General features: G+C 29.6%; 1 protein-coding gene across 2 annotated transcripts; it reads left to right on the forward strand.

Moving 5' to 3' along the window:
- The first annotated feature begins 5,251 nt into the window (after positions 1-5,251).
- On the forward strand, positions 5,252-25,057 carry LOC105150800 (nose resistant to fluoxetine protein 6). 2 transcript variants are annotated; one of them, XM_087408986.1, is made up of 12 exons: positions 5,252-5,861; positions 16,624-16,776; positions 17,969-18,189; positions 21,183-21,391; positions 21,763-22,018; positions 22,380-22,540; positions 22,619-22,787; positions 23,051-23,244; positions 23,326-23,455; positions 23,748-23,940; positions 24,023-24,168; positions 24,286-25,057. In XM_087408986.1, the coding sequence occupies exons 1-12, from the start codon at positions 5,591-5,593 to the stop codon at positions 24,430-24,432; spliced, it is 2,250 nt and encodes a 749-aa protein (XP_087265112.1). In that variant the 5' UTR covers positions 5,252-5,590; the 3' UTR covers positions 24,433-25,057. The 2 variants fall into 2 exon arrangements, with proteins under 2 accessions (XP_087265112.1, XP_011062428.2); XM_011064126.2 differs by having other exon boundaries at positions 5,253-5,861; positions 16,621-16,776.
- The last annotated feature ends 105 nt before the right edge of the window (positions 25,058-25,162 follow it).

A 25,162-nucleotide genomic window follows, 5' to 3' on the forward strand; every position in this document is an offset into this window, starting at 1 on the left:
AGTGTTGAAAATTTTAAAAATTTTTATGGTTCAGATGATTTTATATTGCTTAACAAATATTTTTAGCTTATTATGACTAAATATTGCATGACCATTGCATTATAATCATAAATTGTCAAATTATAATTGCAAAAATATAAATCTGTTTTTATTAATTCATTTTTTTACCATCAAGAAATTTTTATTCATGCATTTTTATTATCGTCTGTCAAGAAATTAAGATTTCGGAATTTGATTTACTTGTAGAGAAAAGCCCCCTTATATTATGAGACAGGCGCCTAATATGAGACAGTGACGTTTCTGTTAAATTAATAAACGCTATCTATTGGTTCCACCATGAATTTATTGCTCTTAAATTGAAAACGATTTAGTAGAAAATTCATTAGATCATGCCTGTAGTCATTGTAAAAAAAATTTTAGAATTGGATGTCTTCAAGTTTCATTGAAATGAGCCTTTAAATCTTGTTTATTATTTAATAAAAAATATTTGACAATAAATTCTTCATGTGTAGTGATAGAGTAAAGTCATATTAATAGAAAAATACGGGATATGAATTATTTAATTACAGAAGTTAAATTTGATGATCGTAAAACCATAAGACGTGGAAATCGTAATATGAGACACAGGGTATTTCTAATATGAAATAACCTGTGCTCCTATGTTATAATGAAAATTGTTGCTAAATAGTAAATGTTATTGTACAATAATAAAAAAAACAACCGGAATGATCTATTTCTGCGATGCTTGATTCCAACTACTCGAAGACGAGTTCTGAGTATAATCTATCGCATCCTCATTTTTCACGCACGCTGACTGTGTTTGTTTGCATTTTAGAAACATGAAATAAAGTTTTTTAATTGCAATACTGATATTCTTTGCGTTTTACTATCGATTTCTCGGGGTATCTCATAGTAGGAGCAGAATTTTTTTTGTTCACTTTTTACATTTCTTTAATTTAAAAAAAAAATGGAATTTGAATTAAATTTTATATAATGTTATCTTGAAGCTTATTAAAATGACTTTTCAAAATGACCTATTATTTTTTTAAATTCTGCCCATACATTTATCCAAAATGAACTCATCATTAGTATCATAATAGAAGCCTTTCCTCTATAGATATAAAATGCGTAAAATATGATAAAAAATGAGTATAATAATAAAATATTTATTCAAGGATAGACATCAAATTCGCGTTTAATGATAAAATTCCCAATTTCATCATTTTTATGTATCAAACTACGTTGAATTTGATGATTTTCATAGTTACTGGTATGAAGCAATACACATTTAGCATAAATTCAAGGAAGCGATTCTTTCAATCTGTGACAAATTTATAATCAAATTTTCAAACAAACCTTCGCTCTCTATTATATAACTTTGCGATTTGTGGATTATCAAGGATTTTTGTGATGACAGTTGCAAAAAAACGTAGTGAGAAAATTAATTAATAATTAATTAATAATTAATAATTATTAATTAAATTAATAATATCGTAAAAAAAATGCGATAATAAAATCCGCGCACGTGCGCGCGCGATTGCTTCTTTTTTAAAAGTTAGGACGCCGCAATTGACCAGTGGCAAATGTCGCGAATGTTGCAACAAGAACATGGCAAGGAATGTAACTCGTAAGAGTCCCCGACCCAGTGTCACTATTACGATTGACACGTCTGCCTAGGAAAGTGTTTGAGCTACGATTAAACATACATGCGCGCGTACGACTTTGAAATTGTTTTACACAAGTGCGTAGAGACTCATGCAATGAGCTTTACTTTGAATCGATTTGAACAGGACTTAACAAATGCATGTCTTAATAACATATTCATTTTAATTTTTCAAAAAAAAAAAAAAAACTAAATTAAGTCGCTAAATCACTCATTTGTTAATTGTACTTGAGCATTGCAAAAACATAACAAAAACAGAATTAGCTTTTCAGTCAGAAAATATATTAAATTATAGTAAACGAATCAAATAAATTATTTTGCTAATTAATACTAAATAATTGATTTTGCAATTTTTAAAATATTTTTAAACTTATGCATAATAATAATAAAAAGGAGACTGTATGAAATTTAAAGATTTCATTTTCTCGACAATCGTTATTGAACGTACATTTTACTCCGAATAAGAAATAAAGGAATGATATATAATCAATTCATTAATAATATACAGTAAGAGATTTTGCAAACGATGGCTGAGTTTCTTTACTCTGAATTGGGTTATAGCATCTCGATTAGAAAATGTCTGTGTAAATGCATAGCATTGTGTGATAGCAACACGTATTGAGAATTAATTAGACTTTCAAATCGACAACGCTTACACTCTTGTAAGTAAACGGAACGCATATATAAACGCAAACATAAACATTAATATGCAAAAGGAAAAGAATTTAAGAAAAAAATCTCGACACGTTAGATATCTTTACATATATACATATTAATCTTATAAAGATTATACTAAGTCAGATTTACAAAATGATGAAACTTGAATTCCCAGTAATTAATTCCCAGATAAAAAAAAAAGATCTGCATTAATTAGCGATGATCAATAACTGAACTAACCAACGTAGATCGAACACCCATGTAACATCCAAGGACGATCGAATTATCTTCAAAATGATCTTGGAATTTGCCTAAAATCTTTTTATGGACATGTGATAAATTTTTAATCACTCTCACGAGTGTGGTGAAATTTCGTTGCACGTATTCACGATTTTCGATTACAGAAATATTAATAATACTAAAAAAACAGTACTATTTATATTAATATATTATAAGAAAATAAGAAAAGTATCTATGATCAAAGTTAGATGTTAAAATAATACATGTATATGTATTTTAAATAAAATTTCAGATATATGGCTGCACGCCCATTACTTTTGGACTTACAATAAAGCTGAAATAATAATTCCCTCCAAATAAAATTAGTATTAAATCAAATCTTCAATTTTCATGCTACTATCTTCTTATCAGAAATTACTACTATCTCAAATAATTTCCAACCGACAAGTATTTTAATCTCGATAATTTCAAATGGACTTAATCGCTAATAATAGTTGGGCACCAGGCACGAGCCATTCTCGCGGAAATAACAATAACGTAATTAATTAGATATCTCTTAAGATAGATCGTGAACACTGAAGTCAGCCAGAAATGATTAGTCGATCAATGCTAATTCAACATCGATCGATCCACCATTTCTGACTGAAGGTGACTCCGATATTGAGTGCTTTCAATGCTATTGCACAATAAAATGGAGTTTTGCATACAATAATTTCTAACGCTCTTAACGCAATATCAACCTGTGACAGTCTAATATGTTAATAATTCCGAAATATTGCAACATATTTTCTAGTACAATGATAATTAGATCGCTGTACGTATACGCGCATGAACTGACCTCGGATTAATTGAATTTACGAAAGAAAGGCAAGGTGAACGTGTACCGGAAGAACTCGAACAAAAAAAAAATGATTGTATAACACACCGCCTTTTATATTTTATTTGCAAAATTAAATATGATTTATTATTACAATAATATTATTGTACGTATACATCAGAATTTTCGCAAACGGTGTACTACAATTTCGCCATACGCTCGATAAATAGCGAAAACAGCATAATTCGAGTAATATTAACAAAAAGAATCTTCTTTTGTTACTTTTTGTATAAAACTTTTTTTTATATAAGATGGTTTAGGAAATAAAACACTTATGATACCAAAATAATTTCGTAAGATGAAATATGTTTTCTTTCTAAAAACTGAAGGTCTGATAATTACAGTTTCTTTTATTTCTTACATCTTACATAATGAAACGGTCTTGAAAGATAATCTTTATTTTTCAAGGCCGTAACTGTTAACAGAAAATGTTCAGTTAACAAATCCAATAACGGAAAGTCTCAAGGATAATTTTAATTGTAAGCTGATTTTGAGTCATCAACATCGTCCCGCTTATGAATGATCACACTAAACCGTCGTCGAATCCTAATTGATTGCCACTGCATAGAACAATATCGAATCTAAATGCGTCTTTGTTGCAACGGCACGTCGTTACGATAGAATGGACGGCGCTCGTTTGATTCTACAATGGAGCAGCGTAATTTTCCCTTTCATCGAAGTAGTTTACAAATCACGATGCATTCTTTTATATTCTTTTTAATCTTCTAATTCTTTCTTTCTAATCTTCAAATATCCGATTCACTTTCTCACGTTGACCTTAACTCGTTACTTCGATGTTCTCGCACGCGTACACTTTCAAGTTGAAGCACAACGTTACTTTTGAAACACGGAGAAATTTCTTTTTTTACGTGAATCATGATAATTGTACAATCTCCTTAAGCAATCGTATAAATAACTGCAGTGACAACATTAATGATATTTTAAATTTCTAAAAAAATAAAAATATTATACGTTCAATTCGTTTAATTACAGGAAGACTCTCGGGAATTTCTTTCTTTAGCAATATCTATAGAACTTTCAAAATCCCAAGTTTTTTTCTCTTTCTTATAAATAATCCCCTCCTTTTTAACAAGTGTTCTCACGCGGCCATCAAAAAGTTATCTTTTAAAATATTATGTATCATTTAATTCGTTTAGTCATAGGGAGATCCTTGGGAATTTCTCTCTTTAGCTGTATTTATAAAACTCTCAAATGCCAAATTTTTTTCTTTTTCTTAATATGTAAGTTCTTAATATGTATTCTCGTGCGAGTAAAAAAACGTGACTCAACGTGTTCGCAGATTTGAATTTCGAACAGAATATTGACTCCTGGAATATTGATTCTATTCTTTCTTGGTTCGCTTATTTTAATAGATGTTCTCACGAGAATAAACAAATCAAGCGAAAAATGTGATTTAATATATTCCTGAATGATGATCGAATAGAATTTCAAATGTTCAACCAACCGGAATTTTGGTATAAATATTTCATTACATCTGCTGCTTGAAATCCCCAAAAAAATTTGCACTTAAAAAGAAATAAATATATATTTGGACGTTGAAGAGAAAGAAAAAGCGAAGACAATGAATACGAAAAGTGCAAAAGCAATGCGAAAAGATCTATTCTTTCGCCTTCTCAAACACCATTAACACTGCGCAGCATTTCATTGTAACCGGTCCGTAAACAACTTCTGTGCTCGCAGTTACATCTATTCACATTATTTTTTTCAACGCGAGGTCCTCGAAACAGAAGAGTGGGAGCGGACGACGTGTGTGCGGTTATGGTATCCACCCCTCTTCTCGGCCTCCCTATCGGCAAGGTGGCACAGGTGACTTCGTCATTCCATGATCGAGCCGCGATCACTCGTAAAGTTCGCGTTCGAACAGCCGGATAATTCGGAGATCGTGAATATATTCGATATAGCCCGTGTCGTTCCTTCGATTGGCCGAGACTCTATTATTACCTCGGGAAAGAGCGTCTTCGATAACTGAAATAATTCCCACCGAGGCTACAGTGAAATTTCCCAATGATGATCGCACAAATGCGAACGTGATCCATGATCGATCGTCCAATACCTAAAGAAACCTATCGTGATACGAAAGAATTAAATCTGCGTGACACTTCTTCTTCGGTCATATTTGTTGGAGGGGCGAAATGGGGTCATTTGTGAGGATTTGGGCAATTTTCAGTCTGATCGGTCTGTCGCGTGCCGAGTCACCGGTGGAAATCTTAACATCCTCGAGCAGTCTCGATACCTTTGAGGAGGAGGATATACTTCGCGTGCTTTCGCGTAACAAGACCGACACGACTAAGAACTTCACTTTCGTTGAGCTGATCAGTAGCCTCGGTAATTACACGATCGACACCGAGAAAGTTATATGGAGTGACGACAGGCCGGAAGTGCATCACACGAATCCACACTATGGTAAATGAGCTATTAAACGTTCTATTCTTACAGAAAACAGTAGAATATCAATTTCGTAATGAGTTCGTAACAAGTTGTGAAATTTAGTTTGAAATTATCTAATATTTCGCCAACCATACTTCCTAAAGATAAAATTGTATTTTGTAAAAATTATACATAAAAATATCGAAAGACAATGATTATTCATTTGCTTGAAAAACGCGATAGAATATTGACGATTTCAGTTTTGCTAATTTTTTTGATTTGTAAAAAAATTTCTTTGATTTAAACATTATTTTTTAAATCAAATAAATTTTATTTAATTTTAAAAAATAATATTTAAATTAAAGAAATTTTTTTACAAATCAAAAAAATTTTTTCTTTAACCGTATAGCAAAGAAAGTTTCTTTAAATCGAAGCAACCTTTTCTCTGGGTATCTTTTCTCGTTTAATGCAAATATATTTTAATTTAATTTAAATATTAAATCAAATCATGCAAGGACAAATTTTGAATTAAATAAAAGATGAATGAATAAACAAGCGATTTTCGTAAACATTTGTAATCAAGCAAATCATGCTCGCGTGACAAACGAATAAATAATTTTAGATTTGTTGGTGGATATGTTGACAGGTTGCACCGACGCGGTGCATATTGCCATTTGTAGCGCAAGCATTGACTTCATCTTTCAAACATTAGTCGTTAACTATAAAATCCACTCACGGGGTAATCAAAATTCACACCTTTCACGTGCCACAGACTCTCTTAATTAACAAAATGCTATTAACCTTCGATCAGGCACGTGAAATAGAATAAATATTCATGTCTCTTGAATATTAATAGTTAACGACGATTCGTCGAAATTTATGGTGGGGAGCTATATCAAGAGTTTCTACGTGGATTAATACATCAATGATCTGTGAATACTAAATTTCTTTGTGAGTTTGAAAAACGTGAACGTACTTTTACAAATCGAAGGCCGTCTATATGCATTTATTCCAAGTGCGTATCGCACGGATGCCATTCACGTTGATTCACAAGTACATAAGATTTGGAATATCAGCTGTGCCTTCTTTCGATTCTGAGAATGTCCAAACTACAACCAAGTCTCAACAGAAGAAAAAATTTTTTTGTCTTCAATAAATATAGCACTGTCGTGTGATGTGATTGACTTGCATGAGTATAATTAAGAGTACTCTAACGGAGAATTCTTTATCAACGTATCGAATTCAAGCAGTAAGAAATGCATGCGTCCGCAGAAAACGTATTGACCTTAATTATTGTATTGATATACGTATATACTTTAATATATCATATTTCTCGGAGGCCATTGATAAACCCCATTTTTTATAAATTATACATTCTTTAAATTATACATGATTATTTTACAACTGAATCAATTCTTTCTCTTTATGTTAATCGATTATCTTTTTATTTCATTGATTAATTGAAGAAAATTGAAGAAAAACATGATAATTATGTACACTCTAAAAAAATGAGCGTGAACTTAACGTCATGCATACGGTGTTTATAATTCTCACTGTATCGGTGTTGAAACATCACCATTAAAATTTACGGTGTTATATCCACAAATTTTATACCAACATTAACATGGTGAGAATTATCATGTGTTAAACGTTTTAAATTCATACTTAAATTTTTTTGTAGATTTGGTCACAATGATTTTTAATACTAAAATCGCCGATGGTATCCCGCTAAAACTGTCAAAGATGTCAATTTGATAATTTCCTATTTCTTGTTTCGGTTAGTGAAAAATTGTTTTGATATTATTTGTATAATTAGAATTATTTATATGTTATATCTACATATTTTCAATAATTTGTACTGTAGGTATGCCTAAACGATGAAAAAAAATTGAAATGATTATTAATTAGTGAAGTAAAAAAAAGTCGACAGTTTTAATGTTAAGTGACAGATATTATCAAAATTTATGAGATATCAAAAAAGGATTGTCAATACTTTGACATGCACGATTGTCGAGAACGACTTTTAATGATAGTATCGTACGCATTGCGTTAATGCACGGACGAACGTGACTACAGTACTTGCAACATGACATAATATAAGTCTTAAAGATTTCAATATAGGAAATCACCTCACGAAAGGTATGTCGACATTTCGGCATACTTTTAGTGGAAATTGTCAGTAAACTACTATATCATTCGGAAATAATAAGTCCAAGAATCCGTATATACGTATTTTTATAATTTAAATTAAAATATAAACTAAATGTGTTTTGCACTATATTTCGTATCTTCTGATCCTTGTACTCCCTCCACCGACAATATGAAATTTTCGATTACAGTCTGCAATTGTTGAGATTTACAGCCGATTTCTTTTATTTCGTTTCGGATTATATAAAAATCTGAAAGAATTCTTGTATATTTCTGAAACACCTTTAACAAGTTTTTATTATAATAGAAGTCCAATTATATATTTTACATATTTTTTATAAATTTAAATGTAAGTTTTTTTGAAAATATTATATAATCGTATTAATATATTGGTTAAAAAATTTATACAAGTAAATAAAAAAAAATCCTTTTAGACTATATAATATCTGAAGATATGTACTTCAGAAAAAAATAAAAATCAAAATCTTTATACTTACACTGAAATTAATGTCAAAAAGATGTAAAATACAAAAAATTCTAAATTTTTTATTTGTATAAAATCTTACACAGTTTAATATAGTCGCTGAGAATACGGGCATGACGTTTATTCGTCCTTGCAACAAACAACTGGATATTGGCGTCCTTGTACGCATACAATTTCAACATATCAAGTTTTTTTAAGTAGGTTAATTTTAATAAACAATAATTTTATTAAATTTAAATTTAATAAAAAAAATCAACTATAAAAGTTAAAATCAAATTGCCACGATCAAGGATCAACGTATGGATATATTAAAAATATATAAAAATTACTAAATCGCAATGAACGACTTATTATTATTATATATATTATGTGATAAAAATTTATGTCCCAGACTGGTATTTTCATAGTCGATTCTTATTTCAAGAGATATCTAAATAATGTCTTAAGATGTTAGTACGGTTCTGTAATTATGGTTTACGGTATCTTAAGTCTTTATTTAAGATGATTTTAAATATATGAATACCATTTTTAGATTTTCGGAAATTATTTCTCACGCGTTCCAACTCCGCAAGACAGCTTATCAAAATAATAATTAATATAATTTCATTCATATCTCATTGATAATTAGATCAAATACACATAGTCATATACGCATAATCATTATACGCAGTCTAGATCCGCTTGGATTTCCATTAATATTACAAGTTAGTCACGCGACGAGAACGATTGCGATGGTAAAAACATGTTTATGCAGAGTTTTTTAATTGACGAGTTTATATATAACTCAAGCTATATACGTTCATTTAGAAACCGATTCTTACTTGCTATATATTTAATGATATTCGGCACAAAATAGGATTCACAAGTTAGACTTGATGATCGTGACAAAAGTCATGTTTTACATTCAAAATTATTTTGAAAGCGGTTAGAGAATTTTTATTAAGATAAAATAATTAGAGAATATTTCATAATTAGAGAATATTTTTATGTCATAATTATCGAATTTCTTAATCGAACGATATTCGATTTTGATTTTATATCTTTTAATGTCTTTTTAATGAAAAGAATTTGTATTTTATATTCGTTTTAAATGATTACTTTGCTAATCTAAGATGTTTTTGCAGTAATGCACTATAACGAGCTTGTCAGATATATCAATAAGTTACCACTTACAGTTCAATTATAACAATAACAATAGACTTGTGTTATAATGTTATCTAATTGATTTAACCTTTAATTATTTGCACACGTAATGTCATTAAATAATATAATTTAATATTACACACTGCTGTATTAAAGTGTGAGTCATGGACACGACATTATATCCGTTAAGCAAATACTTGATTTATATAAGAGAGAATCAAAGTTTAAATTGAAATTTGATGATGGAGGAGAATATCGGCTATTAAATCTCCCTTCCAGAAAAAGATCTTTAATATCATAAACGGCGATTAGAAAATTCAGATTTTATCTAAAAATTATTTTTGCAATATTTTCTTAAATTCTTTTTTCACATTGTACTTTAAGTAGTTATTTTAATAATATAGAATAATGTGAGCAATTGCTCAACATTTCTCAATAGTAAAAAGATTATGAGGGCTATATTTTCGATCTATTTACGCTTCACAGACTAAAACAATGTTTATTAATTATATAATGTCATAGTAAGTGAATGTGTCTTTACTTTTTATATCCGATAAAATTTGCCTAATAATAAATATCGCAAGAATAGATACCAGTAAAAAAATATTAAAAATCTTTGAAGGAGTTAAATAGAAATTTGCTATATTAAGAATTTTAAAAATTTGAAATATTCATCAAAGACTCATATTTTTGCAGTTGAGTATATAAATATATATACATATATATAAAATAAAAAAACATATTTATAGATTTAACATTTCTTGACAAATTTAGAAAATATTTATTTCGCTATCAATGATCTCCATCAATAAAAAAAGATTTTTCTAAAGATTAGATTTTTAAAGCGTTTTTCGAGGACTACAAAATTGATAACATTCGATTTCAATCATTATAATTAAAATATATTTCTAATTGTACACACACACACACACACACACACACACACACACACACACATTTTTTATAATATATTTTTCATTTTGTTTTTAGTTTTATCTGTTCTACATTTATGCCGAAATCTGGTTCTCGATTAAACAGATATTTTATAAAAAACAAAATTAAACATTTCAAAGAACGAGTTTAAATGTCATATTAATTCTTTAATACTTTGACATTTTTATGCGTCTTGCGTTAAATTTATTTCTAGTAAAGAATATAATTCACTTCGATCTGCTTTATGCTAATTTTAAGAGCAGCCAACTTAAAAAAATTAGGTTCGAACATGATTATTATAATTTATGGATGCATCATGTTTTCTAATTCAGATTTCCTCACTACCGACGGTAAAAATACGTATGACGGTAAAAATATATTAACAAATTATTACAAAATCGAAGAAAGATCAAAAATTCTTTGATGAAGACATCGTCGCAAATAGAATCAGAAAATAAATTATAATTATGGAATTAGCCAGCGATCAATGTTCGTTGCAACTGAACTTTGTTCATACATATTAGCTTCCTCGCCACGTCATTAATCGTAGGTCATTAATCGAGGTATGCTCTTTAATTTCGTTCCGAATTGCTTCGCGTTCCGAATTATTCGCAAGTCATTTGAAGGCGGAAAATAAATATTATCGCATATTGCATTACGCAACGCATTACGTGACACACAGCATTAGTGGACCGAGGGAAGGTCAGAAACGTGATAGTTTATGGAAGGTTCAAAGTTATAAACCTATTGTACCTACGTAATCTGTAATGACTTAAAGCATTAAATCTTGAAATCACCTAAGTAAAAAATACAATTCTGATTTTCACTAAACTTTATTCTTGCACACCACTTATTCTCGTCCCATTCTCGATATCTTTATTAATGATTAATACATGTTAATGATTAATACATAACAATTTCGATAATTAATCAAAATAAAATAATATAATATTTGTGTACTTCAAAAATAAATCTAATATCAGTAAAACACCTATGTGAGCTTCCACGATTGCTGATATCTAAATTACGTACTCACAACGTGATAAAATATAATTCGCAATTAATTGGTATGTACTTGCTAAACAAAGTTAAAGTAAACAAATGTTTCAACTGAATGAATCTTCTTTAGTGCGGAATTCAAGCTCAAATTACTACGCAGAAATTTATGTTTACTTCAACTTCGTTTAATAAATACATTCCAATTAGTTGCGAATTGTATTTTATCGCATTATGAATACATAATTTGCACATCACAATCATGAAAAGCTCATAAAGGCTCATAATTTATATTTGTATTGGAATTTCGAAAGAATTCTTGATTCAAATTCATATCTTACGTGGAGCATTTTAGTATTTCCTATTGAAAAACTTGACCTTCATACTAATAAATATAATAGACTTGAAAATAGGCGTAAATTCATGAGAGAAAGGTTAATTCATCCTGCTAAATCAAGGTTTTTTTATAAAAAAAAAAAGTCGGCTATAATTAATAAAAAATTTATATGCATAAGTATATTACTGTATTCTACGTTAATATAACGTAGGCGTCGTTAATATAATATATTTTAGAAGATTTAATATAATTTGTTTTCTATATAGCTATAACTAGAAATCCCTAATAAGTATCATTACTGGGATTATACCAATCCATAGTTAAGTGAAAGATTATGTAATTATTGCTTTTGCGACGCAATCGTTGTCTCTGCCGAAAATAAATGACAAACAGGTGAAATTCATCGATATCTATGCGTGTGTTTCTTAGAAATAAGAACTTTCGGATATAAAATTATGAGTAACAACAACTAATAGAATCAAATTTTAAATGTCAATAAAACATCTAACAAAAGTATCAAGGATTGAAATTACTTAATTCGCATTTCTTAACTGTTTTAATTTTTGTGGACAAGAATTTAAAAGATAACGATACGTAATTACAATCAATTATCTGAACATAATGTATAGTGAGCACTCCACTGAATCTTACACAATGTATACAAATTGATAAGCTGATATAATATCAAAGGATAACGTCTTGAGCCAAGTATTTTATTGATAAAGTTGATTCTTTGTGAGTGAGACACTACAGCGCATTTCGCAAGAATAAAACACTTTTTTTGGAGACATCATTATTCCTTTTAAATAAAAATTTTATATTTCGATAACATTTTTATCTAAAAGGAATAATGATGTCTCCATAAGCAACTTTTGGAGAAGAATTAATATACACTGGAAAATAAATCTTATTGTGTATTAATTGAAATTCTGATAGAGTCAACTAGAAAGATATCCACAAATTAGACACTTATAGTGAATTTATAAAACATTATAGAGATAATAAAAAATTTGATATGTAATCAAAATTCTAATTCATATAATCAGAATTTATTTTGTTTATACTTTTTGCTGGTATAATTAAAAGATTTTTTTTCAGTAAATAGATTTCAATAAATAAATTTTTACAATGAAATATCATAAGATGGATATTATTGATATGAATATTATTACATCATCAGATGCATCATCTTAAGTAATTTTTATAAAATTCCACAAAATCCAAGATAAGATGCATATAAAGAAACGTTTTGCTTTTTTGTCATTTTCGGTGACAAAAAAGAAAGTCTTTGCTGTGAAGTAAATTCGGTGGAATGTTCGCTTATTGTAAATGTGTGAATTGTGTGTACCAATAAACAAGGATATCTATATAAAACGTACACATTTGCAATACAATTGAGAGGAGAGAGAAGACAGGAATATGTTCAATGTCTACATAACGTTTCGCAACGTAACATTAGTTTTATGGACATTCCGCGGTAACAGATATGACGTTTATAGTCTTGTAACTGTTTTTTTTTTGCGCTGTATCCGCATAAATCTGTAATTTGATTGTATCGTAATAAGTATGATAATTCTTTTTAAATATATATTGTTATCATTTTACATACTAATAAATTAATTAATAAAATATTATGTAATTCTGAATTAGTTTCAAACACAGTAGAACAAATTTTGACGTATTACTCACTTTTAACGGAGACAGAATGATTTAAGATATGATTTATTTATTCAGCAATGATCATTAGATATCCAACGAGTTTGGTTGAATTAAATAAAGATTAAATTGTAAACTATCGAAAAGAATAGACGATTGTTTTTCCAAGTATAAATAAATTATTAGTTATCTCTTCGAGATGAATAAAATCAACGTTAGAAGCTGGCAATGAGCGCATCTGACAAATAGCTATAATGAAGATACACAGGTACCTACGTATTCGACCCTCCTTGCCCATATGTTAATTGCCTGCACAACAAGACGTCATAAATCACAATGGAGGATGTAAAGATATTTACATGATAGGTTGACACCGCCGATTATTATCGCGTTTCATAATACGATTTCGTGTTTGTGAGCATAACACGAGATTTCTGCTTAAGAGCGTTCTCTAATTACCATGCGTCTCGCATGTGATGCCATGCAACAGGATCAACTATATCTAAATATCATCTATCTGATCACCAAACCGGATTGGGTTTATATTTAGTAGTAAAGTGAAACCTACTTAACTTAGACTTTACGTAATACGTAAATTGTGTCATTATCGTCGGCCAGTTATATATATGTCGGCCTGTTTAAATATAACCCACGAGAAAATTTGATATAAAATGAAGAAATTTAAATACAAGGTTAACGTCCAAATGCAGAGATCTCTTGTTGAGTAAACTAACGATACGAATCACTCTCTCTTTGTCTATTACTTATACACTAATTGAACGCAATATAACATTAATGTCATACTCAACAATATATCACATGTTGTACGTAACAGTTATATTGTTGAGTTGAATGAAATAATCAGAGTTGGAAAGTAACTAGTTACATGTAACGAAGTTAGAATTAGAGTTACTTTTTTTAGTAACTGTAATTTAACTTTGTTTCTCTTTCTTTCCATTTATAACTGTAGCTCAACTTATAATTAGTTACATACTAAATAACAATAGCTGTCTAAAATTGAGTATCATAAGACGTTTTTTGCATCTAAAAGACGACTTAAAGACGTCACAATTTTAGACTTTGCTGTTTGAGATATTTTTGGTAATTAATTTAATAATTACTCTTATAGTTATTTTGTATCAAATGTCAGAAAAAAAATGTATAAAATTTTTGTATTTAAAACAGCAATACACAAAATTAACCTAAAAATAACTATAACTGTAACTATAACATGTTACTTTTCAAAATTGGTAATTTGACCGCAACTATATAATTACTTTTTAAGAAAAAAAGCTGTAACGGTAACCAATTATTTTTGCAAAGTAACTTCCAATCCTGGAAATAATAATATTAATGTTATGTTTTTAGTTGAAGTTTACTGAGTGTACTCCATGCGCGTTGTATTTTATAGCAGATTGCCAGTGGTTCAGGGCAGGTAAATCACAATGCTAAGTGATTCCGTTCGCGCGGAGACCGTCGCGTCGCGTCGTGTCTTGATTTCGACACCAACGCGACGTCGCGCTCGTACTCTCCGTGGATGTCCGGCTTTATTTTTTAATTCGATTGCCACACATTATCGCGAGAAAATGTCATCGTATCCTCAATAGAACAATAGAATCCGGGTCAATTATCCGCTACCATGGAAAGACCAGGCAATGCTTGAGGCAATGTTGATGCTCGAAACCATGCGAGTTCGCGAACAAGTAATAATCGATAGCTATAATAAAATTCAAAATTTAATATATTGAAGAAGTATAAATCATATCGTTATTATGTTAATTATCATATTAATGTGTAAACATATAATGCAAAGAATTTACGACGCGCCCGTGATGCAATCGCGATACTCATGCAATATCACTTTCTATTCGACATCTACGCTTTTGAAATTTATATTCTACAATATACTTAATTTTATTGACAGATATAAAAAAATTATGTCATCGGTTTATTAGATTCTAATTAATTCTTTCGATATTTTACAATACACCTAGAAATATTGTATTACATGAAAAAAATATTTTTTGTTAAAATGTTTAAAAATTTAAGGTACAGATTTGCAAATAAATTTATTAAATTATTAAAATAATTAATGGGATGCTAATCTATTTAGCTCCCAGCTAAGCTGGTTATTAAAATGTTAAAAGTGTTTTTGCTTTCATTTTTTTGCGCTCACAGTGCTTACATTCTCTACATAACTATTTTGATAATCCAACAAAATTATTTTTAGATTGGTATCTAAATTTTTAGATATTTCAGCAAAATCCTACTTTTCATATATTATTATAATTAATTAGAGTTATAAAATAATTATTCTTAACATGCTATAAATTAAAAACTTCTTTTTTGAATTGATTAATTATGCATTATAATGCCGGTTTAAGATTAGTTTAAAAATACCCTGGGAAATTTGTACATTGATTTTCTCCATAATTTTATACAGGATAACGTTATTCGGTGTAGATCAATGATCTTATATATTGTCTTATTCAATTTTTTTGAATTATTTCATTAGCTCATTAGTGTTCTTTTCGTGTAGGAGAAAAAGAAATGAAAAGGAAAACGAAAAACGTCGAATTGAAAATTTAATCTCTGTCATACAGATTACATTCTTGAACATTGCGAGATCGAGTCACATTTCAGATACATCAATATTTTCTGTATAACACCCATTGGAATTATGCTGACTGACTCGTACATCGACCTTTCTCAAAAATTTCGTTTCCGTTTAATTCTAAATTGCGTCACCGTTTGCGAATGAGCACGCCAAGCCGGGAGGTATCTTAATAGCATACTCTCGCATTATCATGTCAATGTCAGACAAGCGTGGCTTTTACGTTGATAAAGTTCCTCTGTTTGAACACAAGGCACGTAGCCAGCGATTTACGTGAATCCCTCAGCGATATACTAATTCATTGGAAAGAGCGAGGCTAAGAGAGAGAAGAGCCTTTGATTTTTTTTTTTTGCGAGTTTTTTTCGCTTTCGCACGAATCAAGGATAAACTTCTTTAATACTACTTAATACGCGAATATCCGAGATTCGCAGATATTGAAAGGCATTAAAAAGATTCCTCGCATTAAAAGGATTTGTTTTTTCAGAAGACTTCCCCGAGAAAATCGATTTCGAGGCACGTAGATTATTGCAAATCCTTCCTCCTTACGATCCCGGCGCAGGTGGTGTCAGCGCGGAATGCAAACGACACGCCGATATCTTCCACGAGGAGCTTGCCAAGTTCACACTATGGGCACTCAAAAGTAAGTTGACTACTGATAGAGTATGAGCATATTCATGATTTTTTTTCCGGAGAGAAAAGATTTATTAATTTTTTTATCATATAAACAGCATTTTTTACGCTAATAAATTATTTCTTTACATATTTTAGAGTTTAAAATATGTAAAGATCTGCTTCTTGTTTTTAATTTTAAATGGGAGAATATCAAATTTTGTGAATCATAACTCTTAATTGTAAATTCGGGAGAAAAGAAAATCTCTAAATCTTCTCTCTCTCTCTCTCTCTCTCTCTCTCTCGTTACCTATATATCTACGAGTAAGTCTAATATGAATAAGTATAATACATTCGAAAGCGTGACTCATGTAAAGTGAACTAAAGATAGCATTACGTAATCTAAAATCAAATTATACCGCGACGGTAATTACGGAAACCTCGTTTCGAGCAGCTCTTCTTCGGAACGATTGCAAGAACGGAACTTGAAACGTGTACTTATCGATCCTTAACTGAAAATAAACGACGAACGAATTTATTTTTAATGATCTTTCATGAGCGACTCGATTAAATGATTGTACATACATCATGTTTTATTCATAGATATTAATATTTCATACTATATTCTGTACGCAATACAAGAAATTTGGTAATAGCTTCAATATTGCAGCCGTTGCAAAATCCTTTCTTTTTTTTTTCTTTATCCGAATTCTGTGCACGACAATGTGCAATTGTTTATATATTACGAACGACATGTCACGCAGGCATTGTTATTATCACATCGCAATTTCCTATATTCCAAAATTTTCCATTAAGTTTATTTGATCCTCCGGAGCTGATCGAGCCGTACAATAGAAAAAATATATTATAAATAAAAATAAATATTAAATATTTAAAAAATACAAAAATTAAGAATAGACATTAAACGTAATGCGAATAATGGATAGAAATATAATTGATATCTTATTTATATCTATTGTGCGTTACATTTAGACTCTATTCTTAATTTTTTTATTTTTCTGAAATTTAATTCTCCTGCATCTGCAATCTGGTAACATTGAATCTCACATTGAATTATTTAAAATTTTTTTGACAAAGAGATTTATAATTAAGTAGGCCTAATAAAATCATCATCAATTTTAAGAGTTAATGCAATGTACATTGTAAAGATCGTTCTCACAGAGGACGGTCCCCCTTTCTATTGATCGCTTTTAACATTTTAGTGTATGACGCGACCGCGAAAGTGCCTTCTGGTCTGCTTAGCGGAAATGTTAATCAATTCGGCGACTTTGACGAGTGCGTCGGTGTCGAGGGCAAGAATGGTATTCGAGGACAATATTGCCTAGCATATTTGCAGCTGGACGTCGATCAGTCTCGACCGGATCTCAAGTACCTACATCGCCTACTGCATTCGCATTATGCGTTTCGCAGCAACATGACCGACGTAAGTGTATATTCTCGTGATGCACCGTGCAAACCAACGTGATCGATCGTTTCGCAATCAATCACCACATCTTATGGTGATATCTCACGTTCGCGAGCGAAATGACTGGTCGTATAGGCACGTAAAATATCAAAATCGTGTGCTTAAGTTATTCGCCATTTATTCGCTGATTCCCAATGACACGAGATTACGATAAGGCGAGTGGCTCGTACATGAGAGAGTTTTTAAATATTCTGAGAATTCTTCCACTTCGTGGAAGAGTACCATTTATTTTCAGATCGCATTAATGAATCAAATTAATTAATAAAATTTACGCGCTACAAAGTTAATCTGAAAAATCGGGTGTGGAGATCAAAACGAATGGAAAATATTTTTATTTTGGTATTTCCCCACAAATATATAATATTCCCGGCATTTTAATCATTCAGAGGATCATCGTTGACGCACACATTTAATCCCTGATGAATATGTAATAGACTCGTGAATCCTGTGCTGCAGGATTCATAATGTAAATCTACGAAGTCGAGAGACATCAGCGACCGGACGTAGATAAAAGATCGCTGTCGCGATTATGACATGGGTTGAATTTTAATAGAGTAAAACGAATTGTACAAAAAACAGTTATACAGCTCGAAAAGAAATACTCAAATCTTCTCAAGTACATCGTTGATAGCTCTAGAGAGTCATCAATGATATATTCAAGTTAAATTTAAAAATAAGAACTTTGTTTCGGAACTTGTAAAAATACACGTCACCTTATAATGTTATTTATCGCAATATGTGTTTTATACGGATATGAATCTCAAGGTATAAATAAAAATTTTTTTCGACGTATGGAATAAGAAAAAAATCATAATTCTTCGCTTTTATAACAATATCGATGACTATTGAGGAAAAAAGTCTTAATTGAGGCTCTAAAATAAACATGAAACAAATTGCATAGGAATGTGGATTGATGATGAACTATAGGAAATTTATTTTGCTTAGATATCGACAATCTGATTACATAATAATAGCAATAATATGCGACGCGTGTGTTAGAACAATCGTCTGTAATGTTGCGTATCACATATTGATGCTAATGTTTATCATTCGGTACTGTGTTGACGCTGCTCATAGCGAGACCCAAGAGCATTAATTATGGTTGCTTGACTGACAATGAATAAATGCATCAATTACGTTTTGAATTGCTTGTTCCATTGCTTCGTGGGAACATGGAAATATCAGGATTAGGTAGTTAAAAAAATAAAAGTTAAAAAAATAAAAGTTGAGTTAAGAAATTAATTTTAACTTAACTTACATTTTAAACTTTTAACTTTTTAACTTAATTTAGTTACATTTTATCGGTAACTATTAACTTTTAATTTGATTTTTTTTAAGTAAATCTTTAGATACAATGCGAGAGGCTAATATATATTTAGTAATTTTCTAGGCTATATATATATTTAGTAATTTTCAGGGTTGGGTAGTAACTAGTTAAGACATTAACAGTTAAAAAAAACAATTAAAGAAGTTAATAACTTTTAACTTAACTTAGTTAATTTTAAATGCATTAATTTTTAATTTAATTTAGTTACTTTTAAACTTTAATTTAATAACTTTTTTTAAATTAAAAATTATTCTACCTCTCTTAATGCTACAATTTTTTTTTCTATAAAGTCTTAAACATTAGAGAATTAATTTAGAAAAAATTCAATGATGAGAAACGCTATAATAAAAGTCATACCAATTTTTATTGATTCGCTAGGTTTTGTCAATTCCCGCTTATTTGAATCACACTAATTTTAGGTATCATAAATGTTATATTTCAGCAACATAAATATGAAATAAGTCTTAGATGAAGAATTGTTGTAGAACAGTACTGCACATCCCATTTCCTAAATTTTTACGTTTATCTTTGTAACAAATATCTAGTCGATGTAATCATAAACATGCATGAGCAGTCGTTTTAGAAGTTAAAGAAAGTTAAATAAAGATTAAAGAAAGAGAAATAATGCAAACATATATCCTTCTCTCTTGTAAGATTCCATAAAAACGCCTTATAGTATGACTCTTATTATACAAGTATATTAAAATAAGTTGTGACAAACGAAAAATACGAAAAATTATATAAAATAGTCAAACTTTTTCTTTTTTTTGTTCGAATCAAATTTAACTTTTAACTTTTTAATTACTTTTTTATTAACTTAACTTTTAATTCAATTAATTTTATTATGAATTAATTTGTACTTTAATTAAGTTAAATTTTCAAGGCTGTTAACTTTAACTTAACTTAGTTAAAAAAAAAGTTAACTTACCCAACTCTAAGAAATATGATTTATAAAACATTTCCCGTCTCTTTTATCCGTGTCTCTCATAATCATATTCTTTTAATAGACTTCCACAAACTCTCTCAAAAACATCTGTGCAACAAGTATATTAAAATGCTCACCGACGGTCACTTATTATGAAAGATCTCATGAAAGATCATCTCAGAAAAAAACATCCTATTATCGTGTCAGTTAAGCATAATCGATATAATACATGTTAGATTTCCTCAATGTTTCTTCATTTTCTGTATTTTTTTTCCAGTATGTTATAAATATTTAACGAAATGATACATAATACTTTTTTACATTCACGAACGCTTCTCCATAAAAAAATTATGAAAAATAGACGAAAAACTGTGTAATAAGATTAATTTTGTATAGTGAAGAAAGAGAGAGAAAGAGAGAGAGAGAGAGAGAGAGAGAGAGAGAGAGAGAGAGAGTCTTATGATAGTAAAACGTAATTTGTCAATGCCGTCTTTTTCGCGAAATTTAGGACATTCTAATTAATCTTTTCAGCAATATATAACATTAAAATTCGCATGTCTGTAGTAAGGATTAATTTTTTTGTCAGCATAATCTAACGATTTCAATTTCTATATTAGATTCGCTAACAGTTAAATTTCTATATAATTCTATGTAATGTAATATTACAGATTATAAGACAGTTTATTTTTGGATTTTTAGCCCGGTCATAGAGTACCGCGTTTCAGTAACATAAATTGGGCCATATGTACACCCGCATCATGCACAGCCCAGGATGTGAAAGCATCTCTTCAACATACAATTTCAAAGTACACAGCACATACAGGACTTAAAATTTCACTGCAAGTGGACCAGAACTTGTGCCAAGTGAGGCCGGAACTCGTTCTGTCAAAAGCGACTGTCGCCACCAGGTAAAGATATGTTTGAATAATGTTATATTATACTATATTATATTAATATCATTTTAATAATGTATTAACATAACTAATTATTTTTTAATATATTATATATAATAAAATACTTCAAAATATTCATATAATTAATTTTTCCAAAATAATTTCATAAGATCTATGTTGTAAACTATCACCAAATTAATTTCCAATCATAATGATATACATCATAAATTATCGATTTTCACAATAAACTTTTATAAATCTTTAAAATTCTCAACTTTTTAAAATGGAACATTTATTATAAATCTACGCAAAATTTCAAACTGCTAAGTTAAAATGCTGAATATTAATAGTTTGAATTAATTGAATAATTTTCACGTTCTTTTCAGTCTTCTCTTCGTCACCGTGTTCGTTCTGACGCTCGTAGCTGCATTCTACGATCATTGCAAAATACCGACCAGTGAATTGCTTTTATCGTTTTCTTTGAAGCGCAACATCCTGAAATTATTCTCATTGGAAAGACCACAAGGCGACATAGCGTCGCTTCATGGTATCCGATTCTTAAACAGCGCTTTATTGCTCGTATCTCACAAGAGCATGGCAATATTCTTTATCCCTTACGTAAACCGAACTTACATGAGCGAGGTACGTTGTAAATTATTCATTTTCAAATATAAATTCATGAATATATAACTCGGAAAATATAACACGCAGATTCAAAAGATATTCATGTTCGATATTATTTCTTTTTCACAAGTAAAATAAACTTTCAAAATTATAATCTTGAAGATTTTCTATAATCTTATTATAAAAATATAAATAAAATATATGTATAATAATATATTATTGGAATATAATGTAGAATATTATTTTACGAATATTATACTTTTATCATGTGGATAAAATATTATCCACAATCTGAATTAATCAAACTTAATTTTTATCACGGATAATTATTTTTTATCATGCATTTTGCTTGGAAGTAAATGATAACTTTTCAACGTAGTTTTTAGGTAAACCATGGACCGTCTTCGGAAGAGCGGCTAGTCTGTATACTGATCCGTTTATAATGTTATCCGGTTTATTAACAACATATTTATTCGTCGGTAGATTAAAAAGGTCTGGAACTTTGGACATTAAAAACGAATATTTATCACGTTTGCTAAGGTACTGATATATGATCTCAACTTAATCATATAAATGAAAATAGAAATGGTTTTCTTTCAATACGTACAATGATTTCAGACTAGTGCCTACTTTAAGTGCACTGATATTGTTTTGTACTTACATTATGCCGTACATCGGATCTGGACCGCAATGGCCGCTGGTGGTGACCAATCACGCGGAAATCTGCAAGAGAACATGGTGGCGGAATTTCTTATTTATTCATAATTATTTCGGATTTGAGAATATGGTAGATAAAATACGTATAAAATAGTTATTAGAAGATAAAGAAATAAAACGCAAATATTTTTAAAGACTTAATATTTTTTAAGAAAAAAAATTTTAAAAGAGGACAGAATGTTTTTTACATAGTAAATTTAGGATATGTAAAATATGTTGTATTTAATACAATTTTCTAATTGTGTAAGAATATTAGCAAGAAATTAAATATTTCGACGCGTTTGATTTTTAGCCTATATTTTCATTGAGAGATAAACCGTTCTCTGTTTTCAGTGTCTTACACACACGCATCATATAGGAATAGACACACAATTATTCGCGATTTCTCCTGTATTGATATTACTTTTGTACAAAAAACCAAAGATCGGCGCTATTGTACTCGGTACAATAGCCTTGATATCTACGATATTGAGATTTTACGTCACATATGTCAAAGATCTCAACAATTATGTATATTATGGCACGTCGTAAGTAAATCAATGTTTGCGTTACAGCAAGAAAAAAATCGATTATTTCAAATATATTATTCATATTTCATTGTTCTGTAGGATAAGACAATTATTCAATACTGCGGATTACTCGTACACATTACCGTCGCACAGACTGACCGTTTACATCATTGGGGTCTTCGCGGGTTACTTCCTGCGAAATTTACCCGAGAATTTCAAACTGGGCACAGTGAGTATTATTGAATTAATTGTCTACATACGCGATATTTACAATCAGAAAAAAACATAGTGATAACAACTATAAAGCTAACAACTATAAAACTATACAAGCAGAATTAATATGCGCATAGTTATAAACTATTTTATATGTAAAATTGTATGTACATTAATTATACATATAAAACTTATATAAATGTCACTTTTATAATTATTAATATTCATAAAATCAAAATCATAGTGGTGTCACCACTATGATTTTCTCTGACTCTGCGATAAATAATACTAATTTTCAACCTTTTCAGACAACTCTCTATACAGGATGGACTGTGTGTAGCCTAATGTTTTTGGCGGCTCTTATCGGGCCTTCTAAAATGGGTTCTATCGATTACGTATACGACCCAATTCACGCGGCAGCTTATAACGCGTTCGCTCCTATCGGATGGTGCAGTCTGTTTCTTTGGATAGCAATAACGCAGCACACCGGCAGTTCAAATAGTAATTATCGCGTTAATATTACGGAGTTAACATTTTATAAATAGCAATTATCTCCGAGTAATATGCATTATCAAATTCGCAGTATTTTTGAACAAAATATTCTCTTGGCGAGGATTCCTCGTTACTACGAGAATTAGTTACGCCGTTTATTTAACGCAATTCCCGATATTTTTTTTCAATGTTGGACAAACCCGCACTGCGGATCATTATGAATTTTTGAGGATAATGGTAAGTCTTGTACTCTTAAAACAGACGTAAAATTTCTTGCCCGTTTTACTCATCCATTTATAAAATTATTTAATTAAATGTAATATTATTTTAAACGTATTCTATAATTTGTTTCAGTTAAATCTAAAAGAGATAGGAGGGATTCTTCTTATATCAATAGTTCTCACGCTATTGTTCGATACACCGTTTCAGAATATGAGAAATTATATATTAAAGAAACCAGTATACAAAAAGGATATAACAAAATCATCCAAAGTGGAATGATTTTAATTTCAGTTTAATTTTGACCAAATATTTTAGTTTGACTACAATAGCTCTACGGATTTGTACATAACATTTTTAATTAATAATTAATGTGTATAATGTGTAGGAAAATTGCAGTAGATATGAAATATTGGAGAGAAAGAATTGAGAAGAAAAATTAGTTATTTTGCAAAAATTAATTCAAACTTTTTTATGTTTGTAGAAAAGTAGTTAATAGAATGCACACAAATGAAATGTACGAATACAAAGTTTTTCCATGTTTTTAATAAGTATCCACCGACCTCACTTTATGTAATTAAAAATATATTTACACTTTTATACATAGCAATGATAAAAATGACCATAAGAATAATTGTACATATTAGTTTCCTGTTAATTCTCGTACAATAAACTTAACACAAAGAATATTACTTTTACATTCAGGCAAGATACTAGACAATACTAAATAATTCATGATGCATACAGATTGATATTGCATGCTTCAATTCAATTTTTTATGTAAGCAATAAAAGATATAGAAAATTAATTATAATGTATAAAATGACAAATAATTCAAAAATTAAGAGGCAAAAATTTTTGTACCTACATATCAAACATATAGATAATAAAAAATGTAAACAAGCAATCATGATTAGTATGTTGACTCTGTAATAATCAGATGATATAATTTATTTTAATACATATCCATGAGAGAAGACATGACGTAAAATAATTTCATGTATAAATATTT

This window comes from Acromyrmex echinatior, chromosome 8, assembly GCF_024713525.1.
Source record: "Acromyrmex echinatior isolate Ae372 chromosome 8, ASM2471352v2, whole genome shotgun sequence".
NCBI lineage: Eukaryota > Metazoa > Arthropoda > Insecta > Hymenoptera > Formicidae > Acromyrmex > Acromyrmex echinatior.

Bases quoted from the DNA above. Each gene is read 5' to 3' on its own strand.
- LOC105150800 (XM_011064126.2), top strand. From the start codon at position 5,591: ATGGGGTCATTTGTGAGGATTTGGGCAATTTTCAGTCTGATCGGTCTG. The intron at 18,190-21,182 runs GTAAGTGTATAT...TTGGATTTTTAG, and splicing joins TTCGCAGCAACATGACCGAC to CCCGGTCATAGAGTACCGCG. The intron at 23,941-24,022 runs GTAATTATCGCG...TCAAATTCGCAG, and splicing joins GCACACCGGCAGTTCAAATA to TATTTTTGAACAAAATATTC.